The sequence below is a fragment of the Vitis riparia genome, chromosome 13 (genome assembly GCF_004353265.1).
Source record: "Vitis riparia cultivar Riparia Gloire de Montpellier isolate 1030 chromosome 13, EGFV_Vit.rip_1.0, whole genome shotgun sequence".
NCBI classification, from domain to species: Eukaryota; Viridiplantae; Streptophyta; class Magnoliopsida; order Vitales; family Vitaceae; genus Vitis; species Vitis riparia.
The window spans coordinates 1060616-1084985 of NC_048443.1; the positions used below are offsets into that span (position 1 = coordinate 1060616).

The 24370-nt window shown below is 30.8% G+C and overlaps 1 protein-coding gene across 1 annotated transcript; it reads left to right on the forward strand.

Moving 5' to 3' along the window:
- Positions 1-1598: 1598 nt before the first annotated feature.
- LOC117927515 (beta-glucosidase 12-like) lies at positions 1599-22111 on the forward strand. The gene is made up of 13 exons (XM_034847045.1): positions 1599-1742; positions 1875-1944; positions 2717-2775; positions 2879-2954; positions 9737-9814; positions 10420-10507; positions 10662-10917; positions 11250-11365; positions 11451-11668; positions 11784-11815; positions 11907-12009; positions 21636-21732; positions 21943-22111. Exons 1-13 carry the CDS (start codon positions 1599-1601, stop codon positions 22109-22111), a joined length of 1506 nt encoding a protein of 501 aa, XP_034702936.1.
- The last annotated feature ends 2259 nt before the right edge of the window (positions 22112-24370 follow it).

Below are 24370 nucleotides of genomic sequence, written 5' to 3' on the forward strand. Positions count from 1 at the left end.
CACTCTCGGGAGGGATCACATTGATTGTCGAACCACATTAAAATCTATTGTCTTTTATTTATTTTTGCTTGTGTGTGTGGTTTGGCAAAAATATGTTACAAAAAAAAAAATTGTTGAAAGTTTAATATGTTGGAAAACAACTTTACAAGTACATAGAGATGTAGAATTTCAAGCTTCTTTTATGCTCAAGAAGTTCACTATATCGGTTTATTTCTTTAAATAACATGTGTGGAAAAATAAATTTGCAAATTGCTTTAAGTCCTACTATCCATCAAAGAAGATCTTGTGATATATACTTTATTTAAAAAAAAAGATGCAAAAATATAATTATCTACATCATCGAGAAAGGTAAGACTAAAGGACATAATTTAATTATTTTCATTGAAATTACTTCATGTTATAGTTCCAATTCATTATGTCTTTAATCAATAAGTTAAAGTTTTTTAATTATTTTTATACACTTAAAGGTCAAAAGTACTATTTGCTTAAGTTAAAATTTTACTTACATAAGGTAATGCCCGGGTACTAGATTTATCATGAAAATACATAAAACAATAAATATTTCGAGTTCATATGATATGGTTTGAAATATGAAAGGATGATATTGCATTTTATAAATATTTTCTAATCAGCCCATGAAAACATGTTTTTCCCAATAAGAATTTGAGATAGTCTCCAATACCTAAAATATACATTTAAATTTATTTAGAAATAGTCTCAATACCTAAAATATAGATTTCAATTTATTTCGAAATTTATTTGGATCCTCCTTGGATGTATTCCCATTCTAATCATCTTTCCTTCGATTTCATCAATGCCACCCCACCTGCCAGTAAGTCGCTTTGCTGTCCTCCGATGTGTGCCATGTCATTTGCCAACTTGATTTTTGCCATAACAATTCCATGATATTGAGAAAACTGGAAATAATTTCTTTAAAACAGTTAGAAATTGAATGATTTTCTCTTCCTTTTTTTTTTTCTAAGAAAACTTTTTTAGATTTCTTTCCTTTTTTGTTCGTTTTCCTTTTTCTTGAAAATACATTTGATCAAAAAAGAAAAAAACTATTTTTAAAAAAATGAAATTTATAGTCTTGTTAAATTTTGATTTTTCACTATTGCAAAAAATGATTTAATAAAATTTAATTACAAAAATTCTACATAATACATCACATGGTATGAGATATATTATTAAAAAAGGATTATTATATTATATTATTTTATTAATTTTTCTTATAATTAATTAAATAAGTTACTCTAATATAAAAAATATATTCTTCTATAATAATCCATAATTAAATAAATAAACAAAATATTTATACCATACTTTTAAGATAATATTTATATTCAAATATATATAAAATAATATTTTATTTATATTAATATTTTTATAGAGATAATGATTTTAAAGGCTGATGTGTGAAATGTATATGTTCATCCTCTTGTAGTTTTATCACATTGGGGTCACCACATATGAAAATAAAAATAAAAATAAAACCTTATTTCATGGTAAAAAAATAATCCTTCGAGTTTATTAATGTCCTAAATTTTGGTCTATATACAAAGGGAGTGAAGTGCTGAACCATGAAGCCACAGCTCTTCATGGCAATTCAAGGCTCATTGTTTCTGACTCTACTAATCCTCGTTAGTGTATTGGCTTGGACTGAGCCAGTGGTTGCTACCTCCTTCAATCGGAGTAATTTTCCGGCTGATTTTGTTTTCGGAACAGCCTCATCTTCTTATCAAGTAAGAACATATTTTCATACATAAATCAATTGTAATCTAGCCGTATTTTGTATGAATTTTCGTATATGTTCATTTTTTTGTATGAGTATATTTTCAATAGGAATGAATGTGTTTTGTTTATGGATTTTTCAGTACGAAGGTGCTGTCAAAGAAGATGGAAAAGGTCCTAGTATATCGGATACTTTCAGCCATAAATATCCAGGTCTCTCTTTGGGTTAATTTTTAACATAAAAATTTTCGATTACTATAATTGAGTTTAAAATTTAGAGTTTAGGATTCAAAATGCAAGGCTTATTGCCATTTCACAAGTGCTTTTCTTACTTTTGCAAACCTTTTTAATTTTTCTTGGAATGTTTGGCTTATGATCTATCCATTCTTTTTCTTTTTTCTCCAGAAAAGTGAATTTCCATATTCATTTCCATGAAATCACCCATGGTTTTGATATCTCATATCTCCCTTTTTTTATGGAATTTTTTTTCCTAAAAATTAATAGATTTTCTAAAATAATTATTTTAATTGCTTTATTTTAAAATCATTTGTATCAAAGGGATAAGATAATCCTTAGAAAAAACCTGGTACTTATTAAAAAATTTGAGTATAACTTCAATTACCTCTATACTTTTAAAAGGAAAAGAAATTGAATATAAGGTGGGATTGATGGAGAGTATTTTTATCTAAAAATATTTATATTTCATGTTTTTAAAAAATGGAGGTTATTCTTTGGATGGTTATTTTATCCTATTTAATTAAATGATCCTTTATTTTATATGTCATCTGCTACAAAATTAAAAAAAAAAAAAAAAAATCATGGTGTCTTCCAATATTATATCATCACATGCACATTTAATATTGGGAAAGAAAAAAACAATTAGACAATTATGTTTAAATTCTAATTGACATAAATAATAATTTTGTATTGATATATGACAATTTTAATTATTTTATGAGATTTTTTGTGTTGACTAATAATGTAGGTAGGATAATTGATGGCAGCAATGGTGATATTGCAGAGGATTTCTATCATCATTATAAGGTATTGGATTCATCATTCTAAATTTTTTACTCACTTTTCCTTTTTTAAGGTTTTAAAAATTGTATGTTTATTTTATTACTAATGGTGGATTTGAATTTAATAGGAAGATGTGCACATAATGAAGGAATTAGGGATGGATGCTTTTAGATTCTCAATATCTTGGTCTAGAGTGTTACCTCGTAAGTTTATTGTTTCAATATGCACATTAATTATTAAACTTCCTGCCTAGATATGTTAATAGTATAAAAAAAGTGTTAAGAGAGTTACCATATTCAAAAACTATAATGTTTTTTTAATAATTCCATTGTGCTTCCCACACAAACACACAAGAAAAAAGAATTCACTTAAAAAACCATTGCCCCTTCTCTTTTGAAGTTAATTTTTTCACTTCTAAGTTTGTCATGCAAATACAATGATTTATTGTTATTCCCATTTTTTTCCAAATTCAAACCTTTCATTATGTTAAACATGAAGGCACCCCATGACACCCCATTTAAAGTAAGCATCATTTTGACCTTGTAATTTGACAAAGGAAAATTTTATGATACCAATTTCATATCATATTGAATTAAATTTGAGTCCTTCATATACATGACAAAATTTAGGCATAAACGTCAAAGATACAAAACAAAATATTAATATTAAAAATGAAATTAAGATATAAAAAAATTAGACTAATTAAAATAAGAAAAAAATGAAACATATGTACCAAAAAATGAAACCACCGAAAGGTATTAAAAAAAAATAGGATTTATTTTTATTATATGGTCATATTTTATTGTGTGACTTTCTAAAATGATGTAGAAATGTAGTTTTTCAATACCATAGAAAAATCATGACAAGAAATAAGTTCATAAACAAAACTCTAAATTGGTGATGATCTAACTCAAGGAGCTACAAATGAAGTCACTCTCATTCACTTGATGTGTTTACTTTCAACACTAAATAATCCTTTAATGTTTTTATATACCTTTATAGATTTTAATAATTGAATATGAAATAAAATGAAAAAGTATTAAAATTTTCACTTATAACATAATCACTAATCACATATAAATATCATCTATTAACTATGTGCTCATGTTGACTTAGGATACAAGGTTTCCATTATGATCCTTGTATTGAGGCCTGTTGGGCCGTTTAGCCCATTGTGGAACCACCCTTTGTGATTAGGGTTTTTTAGTGTGGTGGGGTTGTCATGTTATATATATAGAGAGAATATTGTAACCGCCCCGGTTGTACTCTGAATTCTTCCCTGATAATAGTGATATCCCTGCAACTCCGTGGACGTAGGCAAATTGCCGAACCACGTAAATACTGTCTTGTGCGTGTGATTATCTTTTCTTTGGCGTGTGTTTTCTTTAATTTTGTTTCTCACGGGTTGGGAATTCGGTTTAATTCCCTACAATTGGTATCAGAGCCTAGGGTTAGGTTTGAGTGGGAGCAATGGCAGAGGAAGCAGGAAAGGCGTCTGGAATAGAAAAGTTTGATGGCACAGACTTTGCGTATTGGAGGATGCAGATTGAAGATTATCTCTATGGGAGGAAATTGCATCTGCCTCTTTTGGGGACAAAACCTGAGAGTATGAAGGCTGAGGAATGGGCGCTTCTTGACAGACAGGTTCTAGGAGTTATTAGGTTAACTCTGTCTAGGTCTGTTGCACATAATGTTGTAAAGGAGAAGACCACAGCAGATTTGATGAAGGCTTTGTCCGGTATGTATGAAAAGCCGTCCGCAAACAATAAGGTGCATCTGATGAAGAAGTTGTTCAATTTGAAGATGGCAGAGAATGCATCAGTAGCACAACATCTGAATGAATTTAATACAATCACAAATCAATTGTCGTCTGTAGAAATTGATTTTGATGATGAGATTCGTGCTCTGATCGTCTTGGCTTCTTTGCCAAACAGTTGGGAGGCAATGAGGATGGCAGTAAGCAATTCTACGGGAAAGGAAAAGCTCAAGTACAATGATATACGAGATTTAATTCTGGCTGAGGAGATTCGCCGAAGAGATGCAGGTGAAACCTCAGGATCTGGTTCTGCCCTAAACCTTGAGACAAGAGGCAAAGGTAATGACAGATATTCAAATCGGGGTAGATCAAATTCCAGAAATTCTAATCGAAACAGAAGCAAATCTAGATCAGGCCAACAAGTACAATGCTGGAATTGTGGGAAAACAGGTCACTTTAAAAGGCAATGCAAAAGCCCTAAGAAGAAGAATGAAGATGATTCTGCTAATGTTGTAACAGAAGAGGTACATGATGCATTACTTCTTGCAGTAGACAGTCCACTTGATGATTGGGTTTTGGATTCAGGAGCTTCGTTTCATACCACTCCACACCGAGAAATCATACAGAATTATGTTGCAGGTGATTTTGGTAAGGTGTATTTGGCTGATGGTTCAGCCTTGGATGTTGTGGGTCTGGGAAACGTCCGGATATCGTTGCCCAATGGGTCTGTTTGGTTACTGGAGAAGGTTCGACATATTCCTGACCTGAGGAGGAATCTAATTTCTGTTGGACAACTTGATGATGAAGGACATGCAATACTATTTGTTGGTGGTACTTGGAAGGTTACAAAGGGAGCTAGGGTATTGGCTCGTGGAAAGAAGACTGGTACTTTGTATATGACCTCATGTCCAAGAGACACAATTGCAGTTGCTGATGCAAGTACTGATACAAGCCTATGGCATCGTAGACTTGGTCACATGAGTGAGAAAGGGATGAAGATGCTGTTGTCAAAAGGAAAACTACTAGAATTGAAATCCATTGATTTTGACATGTGTGAAAGTTGCATCTTAGGAAAACAAAAAAGGTAAGCTTCTTGAAAACTGGCAGGACACCGAAGGCTGAAAAATTGGAACTAGTACACACTGATTTGTGGGGGCCTTCTCCGATTGCATCCCTAGGAGGTTCAAGGTACTACATCACTTTTATTGATGACTCAAGTAGAAAGGTATGGGTTTATTTTCTGAAAAATAAATCTGATGTATTTGAAACTTTTAAGAAGTGGAAGGCCATGGTTGAGACAGAAACAGGTTTGAAAGTAAAATGTTTGAGGTCAGATAATGGAGGAGAGTACATAGATGGAGGGTTCAATGAGTATTGTGCTGTACAGGGAATTAGGATGGAGAAGACCATTCCTGGGACACCACAGCAAAATGGTGTGGCTGAGCGCATGAACAGAACTCTCAATGAGCGTGCTAGAAGTATGAGGTTGCATGCTGGACTACCAAAAACTTTTTGGGCTGATGCTGTTAGCACTGCAGCTTACCTGATAAACCGAGGACCATCAGTTCCCATGGAGTTCAGACTTCCTGAGGAGGTTTGGAGCGGTAAAGAGGTGAAGTTTTCACATTTAAAAGTTTTTGGTTGTGTTTCTTATGTTCATATTGATTCTGATGCTCGTAGCAAACTTGATGCAAAGTCGAAAATATGTTTTTTCATTGGCTATGGTGATGAGAAATTTGGCTATAGGTTTTGGGATGAACAAAACAGGAAAATCATCAGAAGTAGAAATGTGATATTTAATGAACAGGTTATGTATAAGGACAGGTCAACTGTAGTGTCAGATGTTACAGAGATAGATCAAAAGAAATCCAAGTTTGTCAACTTAGATGAATTGACTGAAAGTACTGTCCAGAAGGGGGGTGAAGAAGATAAGGAGAATGTAAATTCACAGGTAGATCTGAGTACACCTGTAGTTGAAGTTCGCAGATCTTCCAGGAACATTAGACCTCCGCAGCGTTATTCACCCGTTTTAAATTATCTCCTGTTGACTGATGGCGGTGAGCCAGAGTGTTATGATGAAGCCTTGCAAGATGAGAATTCAAGCAAGTGGGAGTTAGCCATGAAGGATGAGATGGATTCCTTGTTAGGGAATCAGACATGGGAATTGACTGAATTGCCAGTAGGAAAGAAGGCTTTGCACAACAAGTGGGTATACAGAATAAAGAATGAGCATGATGGTAGTAAACGTTACAAGGCCAGATTAGTTGTTAAAGGATTCCAACAGAAGGAGGGCATTGACTACACAGAGATATTTTCTCCAGTTGTGAAAATGTCAACAATCAGACTTGTACTAGGAATGGTGGCTGCAGAAAACTTACATCTTGAGCAGTTAGATGTGAAGACAGCATTCCTTCATGGTGACTTGGAGGAAGACCTTTACATGATTCAGCCAAAAGGGTTCATTGTTCAGGGACAAGAGAATCTAGTCTGCAAACTGAGAAAAAGCTTGTATGGCCTTAAACAAGCTCCTAGACAGTGGTACAAGAAGTTTGACAGTTTTATGCATAGAATTGGGTTCAAGAGATGTGAAGCTGATCACTGTTGCTATGTTAAGTCTTTTGACAATTCTTACATCATATTACTGTTGTATGTGGATGATATGCTTATTGCAGGGTCTGACATTGAGAAGATTAATAATCTGAAGAAGCAATTGTCCAAACAATTTGCAATGAAGGATTTGGGAGCTGCAAAGCAAATCCTTGGTATGAGAATCATTAGAGATAAGGCTAATGGTACATTGAAGCTTTCACAATCAGAGTATGTGAAGAAAGTTCTCAGCAGGTTCAACATGAATGAAGCTAAACCAGTGTGCACACCCTTGGGGAGCCATTTCAAACTAAGCAAAGAACAGTCACCGAAGACAGAAGAAGAAAGGGACCATATGAGCAAGGTGCCCTATGCCTCAGCTATTGGTAGCTTGATGTATGCTATGGTGTGTACAAGGCCAGACATTGCACATGCAGTGGGAGTTGTGAGCAGATTCATGAGTAGGCCTGGAAAGCAGCATTGGGAGGCAGTCAAGTGGATTCTAAGATATCTGAAGGGTTCATTAGATACATGTCTTTGCTTCACAGGTGCAAGTTTGAAATTGCAGGGTTATGTAGATGCTGATTTTGCTGGTGATATTGATAGTAGAAAGAGTACTACTGGGTTTGTTTTTACTCTAGGTGGTACAGCTATATCATGGGTTTCAAATCTACAGAAGATTGTTACTTTGTCTACTACAGAAGCTGAGTATGTTGCAGCAACTGAAGCTGGAAAGGAGATGATTTGGCTACATGGTTTCTTAGATGAATTGGGTAAGAAGCAGGAGATGAGCATTCTACACAGTGACAGTCAGAGTGCAATTTTTCTTGCCAAAAATTCGGCTTTTCATTCAAAGTCGAAACATATACAAACAAAATACCACTTTATCCGTTATCTTGTTGAGGATAAACTGGTAATACTTGAGAAGATTTGTGGATCTAAGAACCCTGCAGACATGTTGACTAAGGGTGTCACTATTGAGAAGTTGAAGCTGTGCGCAGCTTCAATTGGTCTTCTAGCTTGAGGACAGGAGGATGAGTTGTAGGGATGAGGGATTGTTTCTTGGAGGATAGCGGTTTGATGTTGGTGATTGGACTAGTCTCCAAGTGGGAGATTTGTTGGGCTTTGTGGAGCCTAGTTTTGTTTGATCCAATTTGACGACCCGACCCGAATAATATTGCATGACTTTTTAATGGGAGATTTATTGAGGCCTGTTGGGCCGTTTAGCCCATTGTGGAACCACCCTTTGTGATTAGGGTTTTTTAGTGTGGTGGGGTTGTCATGTTATATATATAGAGAGAATATTGTAACCGCCCCGGTTGTACTCTGAATTCTTCCCTGATAATAGTGATATCCCTGCAACTCCGTGGACGTAGGCAAATTGCCGAACCACGTAAATACTGTCTTGTGCGTGTGATTATCTTTTCTTTGGCGTGTGTTTTCTTTAATTTTGTTTCTCACGGGTTGGGAATTCGGTTTAATTCCCTACACCTTGGATTTAGGTCTCGATGTCCTCATCATAAATTTAGGGATCATAATGGGAACATTGTACCCCATAGTTAGCATATATATATATATGTCCCTACATTTAGGGTACAATGTTCCCATTATGATCCCTAGATTTAGATATTGATGTCCTCATCATTACCCATGGATTCATGGATGACCCAACCTTATGTCGTTCAAGGTTGGTTTTGATATCCGTGCCCCTCACAATTTTAAAATATATCTATATATATTAGTTAAGTTATTTGTTTTAAGTACCAAAAACTTCTCTATGCATGGATTATCACATCCATGACAATAAAAATAGTGACATATCTTAAAGATTGTTTATGCATTTTTTTCCTTATGTTGATCTTAATGTAATGTTTTGCTTCTTAATTATATAAGCCTGGATTTATTTTATTATATCTAAAAATGATCTTTTTTTTTTCACTCACTTCCTTGTTAATCAATGAAATCCATAAGTAATACATCATTTGTTAACTTAACTCTTATGTTAAAAATTTTCTCTAATGTAATTAAAAATTAAAGTAATTGATTTTACATCTTTTTCTCTTATCTTGATGCAAATGGGTACTTTAAAATAAATAAATAAATCTATAATACGTTATTTTTAGCCTGAAGCAATGAACTTCATTAGCCTAAAATATAGTTGAATAAAAGAAGTTTACTGCTAGCTTATATTTTTTTATTGGATAAAGAAATATTTCAATTATATATTAAAGTTAATTGGGTCAATTTGTTGTCTTATCTATTCAAATCATTAAGGATTGTATATCAATGTTGCTTCTGAAAAGGAAAATCCTTGAAAATCTGAACATTTAGTTAGAAAGCATATTAAAAGAAATTATTCATAAGGTGTTAGAAATTCAAGACAAATCATACAATTCCAAAGGAAAAAAGATAATACATAATTTTATGGAAAGATTGTCATAGTTACTCTTCCAACCAATGTTATGAGATGGAAATTAATTTTAATAAAGTCAAAAACTATTTTTTTTGTATTGTGGTTTAACTTATAAATTTTATGTTGAGATACTATAAAAAGTTTTATATTAATTTTATATAATAATATTATCCCACAATGTTATAAATTGACCTCACATTCCTTGAAAGATGCATAAATTTTGTACTCAGGTGGGAAGCTAAGTGGGGGAGTGAACAAGAAAGGCATCGACTTTTATAACAATCTCATCAATGAGCTATTATCAAAAGGTCATTATTCTTCCATCTTTTTATAATTTGATGATTAGTTGGTCAATTTAAGGCTATAGCTTGTACAAGCTCAACCCTCCCACCTGATCAATTGAAATATATTATTACTAATTCAAGTCTAACTTGATTTTATTCGAAGATCTAGAAAAATAGGTCTGAATTATATTTAGATTGTGTAATTCAAATTGAGCACCAGGTTAGATAGAGCTTTAGGCAGATAAACAAGTTTGGGTTTATCTAAAGTTGACCGCCAACCGACACAATCGGTCTAAGTTTTACCTTTGCCCTATCAATGTACCTAGCTAAATCTAGGAATGTAAACGAGTTATGTTGGAAATAGCTTAGATGTGAATAGCCTAGACATCACTCTAGGCTAGACTAATGCCCAAGATTACGCCCAGCTCTAAGTGTGCTTGTATTAATTGAACTTGGTTTGGGCCCCCCCCCCCCCCCCCTTTTTTTTTTTTATGCCAAAATTCAACTTAGGCTATATATGGAGGTTGAGCCAGATACTCAAAGCATAGATTGGTAAAGTAAATTAGCTACAAATTAATATGGAGAAAAACACTAAAGAGCTTGTTCTAAATTTATTCCACTTATTGTAGGTCTACAACCCTATGTGACAATATTTCATTGGGATCTTCCACAAGCACTAGAAGATGAGTATGGTGGATTTTTAAGCCCACACATTGTGTAAGTAAATCAAATTCTACCTTCTTTACCATTCTATACTCCTCAATGATATATATGAAAAATATAAGCATTTCTAGAACAAGTCTTAATTTGCTAATAAAAATTTTAGTATTCCTCGTATCTAATACATGACATGTTTCTGTATGATCGACAGAGATGATTTTCGAGACTTTTCAGAGCTTTGCTTCAAAGAGTTTGGTGACCGGGTAAAGCATTGGATCACCCTCAACGAACCATGGACCTTTAGCTTGGGTGCTTATGACCAAGGAGGCCTAGCACCGGGGCGGTGTTCTAAGTGGGTTAATGAAGCCTGTGAAGCCGGAAACTCTGCCACTGAGCCTTATATTGTAGCCCACCATATGCTTCTGTCTCATGCAGCTGCAGTGAAAGTATATAAGGATAAATACCAGGTAAGTGAATAACAAGCTAGAGTTTCAAGCATGATCCATTGGTTTGTCAGTCTTTATTTAGTAATGAATGAATTATGAACTATAGTTTGATAATATTAAGTTATCAACCAACCAAAATGCTTAAGTGGTATATAAAGGTAATTTACTAACATGTAGTCTAATACATAAGAGGTAAAAAAAATGTAAAATAGGAGTGCATGGAATCAATTAAGTGTTATGATTACTTATTAGGTTTTGAAAAAATTTATACAAGTCTTTAAGAATGGAAGATTGTTATTAATCTTATAATACTTAACTAGAAAGGTTGAGTTGATAATACTTAAACTGTACAGTCATCTCAAAAGGGGAAGATTGGGATAACATTGGTATGCCATTGGATGGTGCCCTACTCCAACCAGACAGCTGATAAGAAGGCGTCCAAAAGAGCCTTAGATTTCATGTTTGGATGGTCAGTATATATATGCATCACAAAAAACTAGTCTTTTAGTTATAAATTACAACATATACTAATATTATTCTATGCCTATTTATAGGTTTATGGACCCGTTAACCTATGGTGACTATCCACATAGCATGCGCATACTTGCTGGAAATCGACTACCTAATTTCACCTTTGAGCAATCTATGCTAGTCAAAGGATCTCTTGATTTTCTTGGATTGAATTATTACACAGCAAATTATGCAGCTAATATTCCTGTTGCTAATATCGTTAATGTGAGCTACGCAACCGATTCTCTTGTTAATCTTACTAGTAAGTCCATATAAAATCCTCAAGGTTTGATTTGTATAATGATTTCAATAAATCATCTTGATCATTGTTGACCTATATATGTAGTTAACTTTTAATTTTTCCTTTTGTTTGATAGAACAACGCAATGGAGTCCCCATCGGTCCAATGGTATGTGATCAATAAATTGTTGTTTTGTAGTATTGCATACTTATTTTATATATAGAATGAGAATCATTAATAACTCCATTTTCATAAGCAGGCTGGTTCAACTTGGCTTAGTGTCTATCCAAGAGGAATCCGTAATGTTTTACGCTACATTAAAAGAAAGTACAAGAATCCACTAATTTACATCACTGAAAATGGTATGGCTAATGGTCTTTTAATAATTTCTTCACCCATTAGACACTATTTCATAAATGTATAATTCAAAAAAATTCTTTTGTTCTATATTTAATTGATTAACTTGAAACTTTGAAACCATTTTCAGGGTATAGTGAAGTCAACAATGGTACCTTACCAACTAAGGAGGCACTAAAGGACCACAGGAGGATAGATTACCACTACCGCCATCTTTTGTTCCTTCTATTAGCCATCAAGTGAGTTTAATCTCTTAGAGATACGGAAATTTTTTCTAGTGTTAAGGCTTTTTGCAATTACTCCATTTTGGATGATTTTAACATGACAATAGGTATATATTTGCATGTATTTTACAATGATTTGATTATGAATGAGAAAAAAATACTAATAGTAGGGTATCAAAATTTTTGGATGTAGGGATGGTGTTAATGTTAAGGGTTACTTTTCATGGTCATTGTTAGACAACTATGAATGGAATTTTGGTTACACTCTAAGGTTTGGCATTATCTTCATCGATTATGATAATGGCTTAAAAAGGTACCCCAAATATTCAGCTATGTGGTTCAAGAAATTTCTCAAAAAATAGAGGAATTTCACGACATTATCTTTTTAATGTATGTATTTAATAAGATGGAGATGACCATCTCTTTTGTATCTTCATTTCATATAGAATAACTATGGTTTTCTTGTGGAATTGTTTTTTTAAATCCTCAATGGATCTTTTGATCTATCACTCATTTCATTTGTTGTCTTTCCTTTCAAAGTGAAACCATGTTAGGAGTCTAAACAACCAAAATGATAGACAGATATTCTGAATTCTTTCTTTACATTATTTTCTTTGTAGGATTAACTAATAACATTAGACATACTAGTTGTAGCCCACCTACTCTCATTTATTCGCTAATATTCAATTTCAATTCTATGTCAACATGTGATAACAAGCTAATCAATCCTATGGTACAAACCGAAGAGGAGGGATTAAATTAGGTGTTAGTCTGTCCAATTATTTTTAAAAAAATTAAAATCAAGTAAGAACAATTGTATAGCAATTAAAAAGAGAGAGAGAGAGAGAGAGAGTAAGAGATATTCAATTTTCATTTGTAATAGTTTGAGACAACCTACCTATATATGACTACTTTCTCTACCTTCAATCTCAAACTTGAGGTCGTTTCACTATTAGTAAAGCTTTGCAAGTTTTTACGCTTGGAGCATGCCCCATTTAACCTTTATAATTTCTTTCAAGTGATACCCTACACTTAACAAGTACTCGAGTAATATATTACACTACACTTAAACAAAGCCCTCTAGTGATACCCCAAACTTGACACAAACCCTTCAATGAATACTCACACTTGATACAAATCCTCTAGTGAACACTTACAAGGTTTACAAGAGAAGAATAATATAACAAACTCCTACTTAACAAGTTTGGCTCAAAGGATAGAAAGAAACTAGGATTAAAGGTACATTAAGTAAGAATAAATAAAAGCAATTAAATATGTAGTCAAACACTTTTTAAAGCTCAAATAAATAATCTAACTATAGTTTCTCAAGATTCCTATTGTTCATAAATGTACTTCAAGAGTTTTGAATAGGAGTTTCAATGTGGAAATAGTAGTTAGAGACATTTTGTCCCCTGCCATCCTAGACCCCAAAATTGGTCCTATTTTTTTCATCTAAAGTTTGATGCCTATTTATATATATAGATATATATATTTGTACCCTCTTACCTATATCTCATGCACTCTTATTTGTATTTTTATTATTTTACTTCTTTTATTTTATTTGTATTTTTGTTTTATTTTTCTTTATTTTACCTTATTTACTTTACTTTTGAGGAAGAAATAGAATTAGAAGGAAAACAGAAAATCAGGATTTTGAGAGAGAGTATCAAGTTATCAGTAATTAAAGAAGGCTTTCTCCGTCCGGCAAGAGCCGGCCCCCCTCCTTCTCCCTGGTTCTTCTTTCTTTCTTGGATTTTTTTTATTTTCTTCCTCTGCTTCTCTCTTTGCTCTTGGCCGCCATCTCTATTACCAGTACACACTACCACCTCTCTGCTATCACCCTTCCATGGCCGTCGCTCTCACCACCGTCCGCCTTAAAACTCCACCATCTCCAACTCCTCTTCCTGACTAGCCAAAACCACAGATCAACGACCACCATGGCTGCCACCTACATCCTTCATCTCGCCTCACCACCCGCTGCCACTTCTCATCTCCATTATGCCCTCACAGTCCATGCACCGTCACCTCCCAAGTTGTTGCTTCCTCTCTCTCTCCGGCTCCATCTCCATCACCACACCGCAGCCAGCTTCATTCAGTCCACAACGGACCATTGCCGACACAGTCACCCTCTCCATCTCCCTCACAGCCTCACCCATGGCCGCCATTACCTATTATTGTTATTAGAAAGAAATAATATAACCATCTACTAGGAAAACCTAGCATTATTTTAAAATAAATTTATGATTACATAGATAGCTCTTGATACATGGGTATACCTACAAATTTCTCTTAAATAGAAAATTGTAAACAAATTAACTTTTATATATTTCTTTTACAATTAATGACTAAGAAGAAGCTTGACTAGGCATGAGCCTTGGGTCTGGTCTTGACCTGATATAAGTTTACTTTGAATAATATTGACTAAGTGTGTGAATGCTTGATCTTGGATTAAAGATACTACAAACTTGATTTTTGAATCTTCAAACCTATTCTTCAAGTTTTTTGAAGATTTGTAAAGTTTCTTAAATTCTTGAAGCAGACTCTTTATGATTTTTTTCAAATGTAGAAGTTTGAAAGTATGAGAGTATGTTTTGGAAGTTAAAGAAGTGTAAAGATTGAGAAATTATCTTTAATATCATCCTCGATTTGTTTTAGAGAAATTTGTCCTAGGATTATAAGCATTAGATTCATTTTTTATTTATTTATTGTGAGGAAATAGACTTCAAGTTGGTTATATACTTGAAGAAATTGTGAAAGTACATTGAAACCCAATAATCAAAGTGTAAAAGGATTAAAAATTTTAACCTTAAAAGTCTTAGTGATAGTGGAATTCCCACTCGTTAAGAGTTTAAGGAGAGTGGACATTAGCAAATTGTCCATTCTTTTATTTGACATTAGCAGATTGTCAAACCATTATAAAAGAGTGTGTGTATTTCCCTTTATCTTTTATTTAATTCTTGTTTAGTATTTCTTATTCCTTTTGTCATTAATTGGTTGTTTTTGAAAAAAAAAAATTAACATCCAATTCACTCTTATTTAAATTAACCATTTTTTACAATCTTTTGACTCATTTTTGTAAAGGGGATAATCTTAGTGGACTCTCACACTTGTAGCATACCAAGTCCTTCTCTTTATCTACATTAGAGGATTTCTTCTTTTGGAAAACCTTCCTTGGATATATAGGATTTTCTTCCTTTTTTTTTTCAAACCTGATTCACTTCTTAAAGTTTCTTCTGATAACTACAAGGTACTCTTCTTCAATCATTAACCTCTTGTTCAGTATCTTTTTTTTTTTTAATCAATCGTGAGGCTTTAAGAGTTATATTTTTCTTTCTCTTGTCTTTCACTTCTTGATGACACTTCATTGTGATTTCATAAGTCATCAATGACCCAATCAATTCTTCCAAAAAAAAGTGTAATAAAGTCTTTAACTTCTTGGATTGTTGTAATCTTGGTGTCTCTTTGCTTAAGAAGATATCTCAAAATCTTCCTAATCTTCTCCGTCTCTTGTAGACTTTTTCCAATGCTTGAATTCCATTAATGATGTCAATAAACTTGTAAACAATTCAACAATGGATTCTCAATAATGAATAATATAGGTTTTACCATAAAATTTTGAGTTTTCTTTAATAGGTTTAAACTTCAACATCCTCCAAATAAAGACAACTAATGATGTTTGTTAAATCATAATCATGAAAAAAATATATTTCTTGCCACATTTTGATGACAATATAAAATATGCCTCTGGATGAAATTTTCACATCAAAAAGTACCTTTTTAGAGCTAAAAAATTAAATAATCATGTTTTTTGGTTTAGCTTTTTAATTTTTTATTTTTTTTTTCTCATCTTAATTTGCCTCCATCAACTATTAAAATGGTTAAAAAAACAACTCAACACCCCCTTGCATCTGAGAAATTTTTGAAAAGTTTTTTTTTTCTTCATATTAATGAAAAGGTAGAAACTAAATGATTGAAATTTTAGCTCATTGATCATTGTTCAATTTATATAAATCTTGTCAATAGATGGTCAACTTAGAAAAATATTTTCAATTTAATTAAGGTTTATTGGATTAAAAATGATAAAATAATTCTTAATTGGTAAATCTAACCCTCCACTTTTTTCTAACCCCAAAAAAATACCCTTTTTTAACAAAAATATTCTTTTACATGTAAATAATCCATTTTCAAATATGGGAGACATTAAATTTACTAATTTAGGAATGAGACTGTGAAACAAGTATTCTTGGAAATACTCAAATATTATTTATCATATGGCCAATAACCATTCCGACACATCATCTTCAATAAATGATATAGAAATAAATAAATAAAAGAAATAATTTATAAATATAATAATAACCCGATCATTCAAAGGCATAAGATTTTACCCTATAAATCTATCCGGCATTTTTGCCTTTCCTCTTCTATTATTATCGCAGATAGCAAATTTATAAATTAATAAAGTGTAAAAAAAAAAAAAAAAACCTCATTTTATGGTAAAAAATGTTGCATCAAATCAACCGATTTCCTCAATTTGGATCTCTATAAAGGGAGTGAAGAAGAACCTTGAAACCACAGCCACTCATGGCAATTCAGTGCTCATTGGTCCTAGGCCTACTAATCCTAGCTAGCTCATTGGCTTGGACTGAGCCTGTGGTAGCTGCCTCCTTCAATCGGAGTAGTTTTCCGGCCGGTTTCATTTTTGGAACAGCCTCGGCTTCTTATCGGGTAAGGAGATATTTTTGTGAATTTACACAGATTAATTTTAATTTAATCTGTACATATTTCACATAAATTCATTTGTACCTAAAGTCATTTTTTTTTATGAATTTCAAATATTCAAAATTTGAAGTTTTTGTATACTACATATTCTATATCATGTCATATATTTATTTTTAATATAAATTAATGTGTTTTGCGTATGGATTTTTCAGTATGAAGGTGCAGCAAAAGAAGGCGGCAGAGGTCCAAGTATATGGGATACTTTCAGTCATAAATACCCAGGTCTCTCTTTGAGTTAATTAATTTTCATGACTTTTTTTAACCCATAAAAAGTTTATGATGATGGATATTTGGATTTAAGCTTGAGAGTTTGGGGTAATATTCGAGTTTTGAAATTTAAAAGTTGAAGAAATAGTATATTCCTTTGAAAAAAAGGGGAGGAGACCCTAAAATATTTTGGATTTTCTATTAGGAGTGATTATTATGATGACAACCGATTTGGACCGGGAAGGTATCGAAACCCCTTCCCAATTTAATTATTTATTTTTATTTTTAAAATTGTATTATAAATAAATAAATTTATAATTAAATAAATATTATAATTTTTATAATTTATTTTTATGAAAGTAAAATTTTTATTTTATATATGTGAAAAGAAAGTGAAAATAAAAAAATAAATTAATAGTGTTTTATTTAATTATATATGTAATTCGGATGGGATGAGATAAATCAGTAATTAAATTTGACTAAATTTTTTTAAAATAAAAATAATCTCAACCTCATCTATAACCCGTTTATTATTATTTTAAACTCATACTATCAGGAATGGACTGGAAGGGTACCTATAAACCAGCCCTGTTCCCTAGGTTTGCACATTTACATTGATAATGCAAAATCCCATTGCATCCTTTATGGTGTTTTTTTGTTGACAAATATTTTGAATTTTTCTTGGATTGTTTGGCTTGCCATCACTCCTTTTTCTTTCTTTTCTCAAGAAAAGTGAACTTCGAGATTTATTTCAGAAAACCAGCCATGGGTTGATATCACACCCACAACAATCTCCATGCGTATTTGTAAATCAAACAATTATTTAATGATAAGATGTGCTTAATGTTGATGGAAATTCATTTTTCTTTACTTATATACTAAAAGCAATAGCTAAATCTTTCAATATAGCTTTTTAAATTGCTTGACTTTCTACTCCAAAATCCAAAATTATCATGACATCTTTAGAGAGGTACCAATTTATGATTTTATTTTTTTTAATGGTTAAATGATATTAAAATGTCTTCTTAATAGTAAATGATAATTATTATATTTATACTATTTAATAAAATTAGTAATTGTACTATATTTTTATTTTTAAATTGTATATATATATATATATATATATATATTGATATATAAAAATTTTTAATTAATTTTATTAATTTTCGTGTGTTGACAGTATAGATAGGATAATGGATGGTAGCAATGGAGATGTTGCGGAGGATTTTTATCATCGTTATAAGGTATGTAATTCATCATATTGTCTTTTCCTTCTTATTTTCTCTCATTAATGTTATAAAAATTATTGTGATATTTATTAACAACATATTTGAATTTAATAGGAAGATTTGCATACAATGAAGGAATTGGGAATGGATGCTTTTAGATTCTCAATATCTTGGTTTAGAGTTTTACCTCCTAAGTTAATGTTTCAATATTGTCAAAAATTAACTTTTATAAATTATTAAATTTGCTGCTAGGATTTCTTAATATATAATATATGAAAATGTTAGAAGAATTGTGATATTTAATTAATAATTAATTTTGTTTTCTTTCCTCACAGCAAGGAAGTTAACTTTAAAAAGAAATAAGGAAAGAAAAAGAAAAGGACCATTGTGCCTTTTCCACATTGAAGTTGATTCTTTGACCAATGAAGTTTCCAATTATAAAGACACCCTAATTAAAATAAGCATAATTTTGACCAAATAATAAAAAAAAACAAATCCATGGACTTAGATGATGATCTAACTCATGGAATGACAAATAAGGTCATAAAGGTGCACTTTATGTTTGAAAATTCATTTGTTTCATTCATATTTGAAAATGGAAGCATTTGATTAAAAGGTATCAAATATTTTTTAAATTTGATGAATAACCCCTTTGTTTATTTTATAATATAAAAAAATGACTCATTTAGGACATTATTACCCTTCTATTCTTTATGCAATTGTTTTTTTTTTTTAGTTGGGGGTGGGGGTGTGGTTTGAGTTGTTTTTGTTGAGAGTTTTTGCATGTTTTTTGTTGAGAGTTTTTGCATGTTTTTTGTTAGGGTTTCTTGTTGTTGTTCTCTCATGGGGTTTTTGTTGAAATCATAGAAAATCTATGATTTCTTATTATAAATTATCTTGAAAGTAGGTATAACACCATTAGAATTTAAATAAACCTAATAAAAATAAATAAAGACTAATTTATCCTTACTTCTAAAAAAGAAAGAAAATAATTCTAATATAATAACTAAATAAATAAAAGATACAGTACCTAAATATATAAATATATAATAACTAAATGAATATATAGTAACTAAATATATAATTTTAATGTAGTAACTAAAGATATTAATAATTTTTGTAATTTTTGAGGTTTTGGTAAAGGTGTGAAATTTTGATTGATGTTTTCTTTTGGGATTTTGATTTGTGTTTTCTATTGAGATTTTAGTTTAGGTATTTTGCAGTGCAATTTGTTTGTTAGATTTTTTTGTAGTTTCATCTAAATTTCTAAAATGTGAAGATGAGATCATAGAGTTCATCAAGTTTTTTTTTTTTGTAAATAAAATGAAAACTTAATATTAGTTAAGTTCTTTTAAATAAAACTTAACAACAGTATCATTCAAATTATTATAATCAAATTCTTTGTTGATGAAACAAAAACTTAACGCTAATTAAATTATTTATAAAGGAAACTCAATCATAGTATAATTCAAGTTACCATTATCATTAAGAACTTAACCTTAGTTAAGTCCGCTATAATTCAAATTTAATTTCAATGCAGTTCAAGTGAACATCCTTAATGAGAAAATAACCTTTATTAAATTTGTAATAAATAAAATATAATCTAGATAAATATCTCTAATGAAAATGATAATGAGTTGTTTGAGAAATAAAACAATTACAAAAGAGAGAAAAAAAGTCAACCAAAGAGATAAAAGTATTATAGCATGAAATAAATAAAATAAGTAGAAAAATATATTTTGGAAGGGAAAAAAACAATAAGGAGGGGTAAAAGTGTCTAAAAATGGTTATTTCTCAACAAAATTAAAGAAGAAGATCATTTTTACAATTTGATAGTTATTTTGAGTCATATATTTAAATAACCCTTGAAAACAATTCAATATGAAACAAACTTTTGCAAAAGAAAATAAGTAGTAAACTATTAATAAATTAATATCATGTGTAAATATGATCTATTAATCATGTGTTGGTAGATGGTCATGTATGACATTCTCTTTGACGACTCATGTGCTCTTGGATAGTAAGTCACAACCAACTAATCATAAACTAAATATTATATATTTAAAATTAACTATCTCTCACAAGTCACAACTTCATAATATGTAATTAAATACATTAGATAAGCCACCTCTTATAAATATCAAAATTAAACTTGATAATGAAAGATATCACACCTAATGACAATTGAAATGATACCACATCTTAAAAGATATATCTTGTGATTGCAAAATCGACTTCTTAGTTTTTATCATGTCTATGAATAGAATCAACAAAGATTGTAATATATATTTGAAGTAAAATAAGTATTAGTAAACGTAACTTCATTATTAATTATTGAAACTTAAAAAGGATAAATTAACTCTTATATCAAAATGTAACTAAAAAATCATTGATTTGGGCATTACTCTTCTTTGCAATACAAATGTTTATTTTTGAAAATTCATATTATATTATCTTTAGACTTAATATCATAAACATACAAAGTTTATATTATATTATTTATACATTTAACATCATAACATAAGACATTAAAGGGTAGCAATGACCTAAATTCACCTAAAATATGGTCAAATCTAAATGGGTAAGCTCATTGTTAATGTTTTCTAAGGGTAATACTTAAGAAAGATTCCGATTATAATTAATATTAACTTGGACAATATATTGTCTTATCCATGAAAAAAGCATTAAGGATGGCAAATCAATGACTCCCAAAAGAACAACCCTTGAATGATTACCTTGAATGGTTATTTACTTACAAAAAGTTAGAATGGCCCATATTGTAAAAGGGAGAATGACAATTTTTTTTTTCTTTGAAGAATTGTTGAAGTTACTTTTTCCAATCAATGTGATAATATAAGTTACATAGTTATGAATTGACCTCTTATTCCAAGGAATTTAGCATGTCATTTTCCTTTGCTTGGAATGAATATAAATTTTTGTAACTCAGGTGGGAAGCTAAGCGGAGGAGTGGATAAGGAAGGTATCAACTTTTACAACAGCCTCATCAATGAAAATACAACAATCCACTTATTTACATCATTGAAAATGGTAAGACTAATGATCTTTAATTAATTTCCTCTCTGATCATATATTATATTATAAACATACATGTAACTCAGAAGAATTATCTTGCTACATCTTTGGGCAATTAACATAAAAGTTTGAAACTATTTTCAGGTGTCGGTGAAGCCAACAATAGTACCTTAACACTTAAGGAGACCTTGAAGGACCTCAAAAGGATAGATTACTACTACCGCCATCTTTTGTTCCTTCAATTAGCCATCAAGTGAGTTTAATTATTTAGATGTACAAATTATGTTGTTGTGCCTATTGTTCCTATAATTACTCAATTTTGGATGATTTCATTCTTACAATAGTTATTACATTTATAACTATTTTGTGATTATTCGATTGCATAAAATAAAAAATTTTAAAAATAAAAATAAAAAATAAAACCTATGCTAAATGATGGGTTATCAATATTTTTTTGTTGTAGGGATGGCGTTAATGTGAAGGGTTATTTTGCATGGTCATTATTGGACAACTACGAATGGAATTCTGGTTACACTGTTAGGTTTGGCATTGTCTTTGTTGATTATGATCATGAATTAAAAAGATATCCCAAGCATTCAGCTAGATGGTTCAAGAAATTCCTCCAAAAATAGAGGAAATCCACAACAATATCTTTTCAATAAGATGGATTTTGTCATCTCTTTGTATCCCTATTTGATCATTTCTTTGTATCCCTCTATTTGACAATAAGCTTGGTTTTCGCATGGAACTATTTTGATTAAATCTATAATGCATCTTCTTGTGGGTTGATTTTATATTATATCCCTCATTTCATTGTTATCCTCCATTTCAAAGTAAGATCATGTTAAAGTTCACACAACCTAAACAATATACATACTTTTCAAATCTTTTCATCAAATTGTTTTCTCTATAATAAATAGATAATTATCGCATACAATATACATTTATAAAATCAAAAACATTTATATATATTATTGTTATTAGAAAGAAGTAATATGACCATCTATTTGGAAAACCTAGCATTATAATAAGTTGGACTTGGGTTTGTCTTGCCTTAGATCTCAGCTTGGATTTTGACTTGACATGACATAGGCTTGATTTGAGTAACTTGGACTAATGTGGTGTTTGTTTTTTTACTTAATTCTAAACAGAACCTTAATGCTTAATAGTGTTAAATATTAGGTTGTTTGTTTTTGTAGTATTTTATTTCTATTAAGTATTAAAAAGTAAAAAAAAAAACCAATATGTTATTTTTTTTCTATTTAGAAAAAAGTTACATATTTTAACCTTTTGTATTTAGTAAAAGGTTTATAATAAGTTATGAAAAAGTAGAAAAACAAACAACCTAAATTCTAAAACTAAATTGCTTTCAGCAAAAAGTAAAAAAAACAAACACCACATGAGAGTATGAAGGATTGATTTTGGATTAAAGATGCTTTAAACTTGATTTTAGGATCTTTAAATTTTTTAATGCTTGTAAAACTTCTTAAATTATCAAGGCAAACTCTCAGTAACTCTTTTCAAATGTATAAGTCTCAAAGTTTGCCTATGTGTTTTGAAAGTTAAAGAGGTGCTAGAGGTTGAGAAATTCTCTTTGATATTATCTTCAATTTTTAGAAACAATTTTTTTATATAATTGTCTTTATAATTATCCAAAACTAAAATTAATAATAATAATTATTATTATTATTATAATTTAATTATCTATATTTATTTATTTACAATCCTCCTTTCTATGGATCCCATATGACACACATTCACAATATTAATTATTTTAAGAAATGGATGATACATAGCAAAAGTTAATATGTCGTTAAGTGTCATATTTTAGATAAGTGGTATTATTTTATTTGAAACAATTAATTTTTTTCAAAAACACATGGCAAATTTCCTTTTGGTCACTAAACATGAAAGTCAATTCAGGGTCAATCATTATTAACACATGTACTGAATAGACAACAATCGGATTAAAATAGAATAAGCTTTTGAGTATTTGTGGATCACTTCCTATGATTTTGTTGCAACCCAAGCACAATCATAAGCCAGGTCAAGCCCTTTTAGCTTTAGGTTAAGGCCAAGCTTGGGCCACCACCCTTAACCTGGCTGAAATGGCTCAATCATGCCCTAGTATTTAGTAATCAGTTGTTTTATTCGTAACATATGTACCTACCAATTGTATAAGTAATGCTTTCCCCACTTTGAAAAGATTCAAATATCTTAACATATTTTCAAGAACCTTTTTACAGGATTTATTGAGCTAGTCTCGAGCTTAAAGAATCAGTCCAAGAAAGGTTATCATAAACCCTAGGCAATTATCCTACATTTATCGAATATGTTTTCAGAATATTGCTTTTCATTATGTAAAAGATCACTAAGTGTTGATTAATTTATTGAAAATAAATCATTTTAGAAGATTAATGGAGCTAGGGTTGAGATGGAAAGAAGCAAGGGAAGCCAAGAAAATTTTGGTAGTCAATGATTTAGGCTGTTAATGAAGGGTTTTGGTTAATGTTGCCTGTCATACAAGTGGTACATCATATGGTCTTGTTGTTTTTAAATTTTTGAAGGCACGGAAAATTTCAAGATATGGGGATATACCTTCCTCACTTTTTAAAATGTAAAGTGCATAAATTTTCTCTAAATTCTATGGTGGTAATTTCCATCACATTTATAATCATATATTGATATTATTACATGAAATCTTGAAGTATTTTTCCGGAATTTCACAATAATCTCTTTTTCGTGAATGGATTCAATAAAAGAAAGAAATAAGAAAGATGATTATCATTTTCCATTCCCTTCATAATAACTTTCACTTATCAAAGAATTCTTTGTTAAATCTATAATGTATCTTCCTTTTGATGTGTTGTAATTTTAGTATCATATTTCAC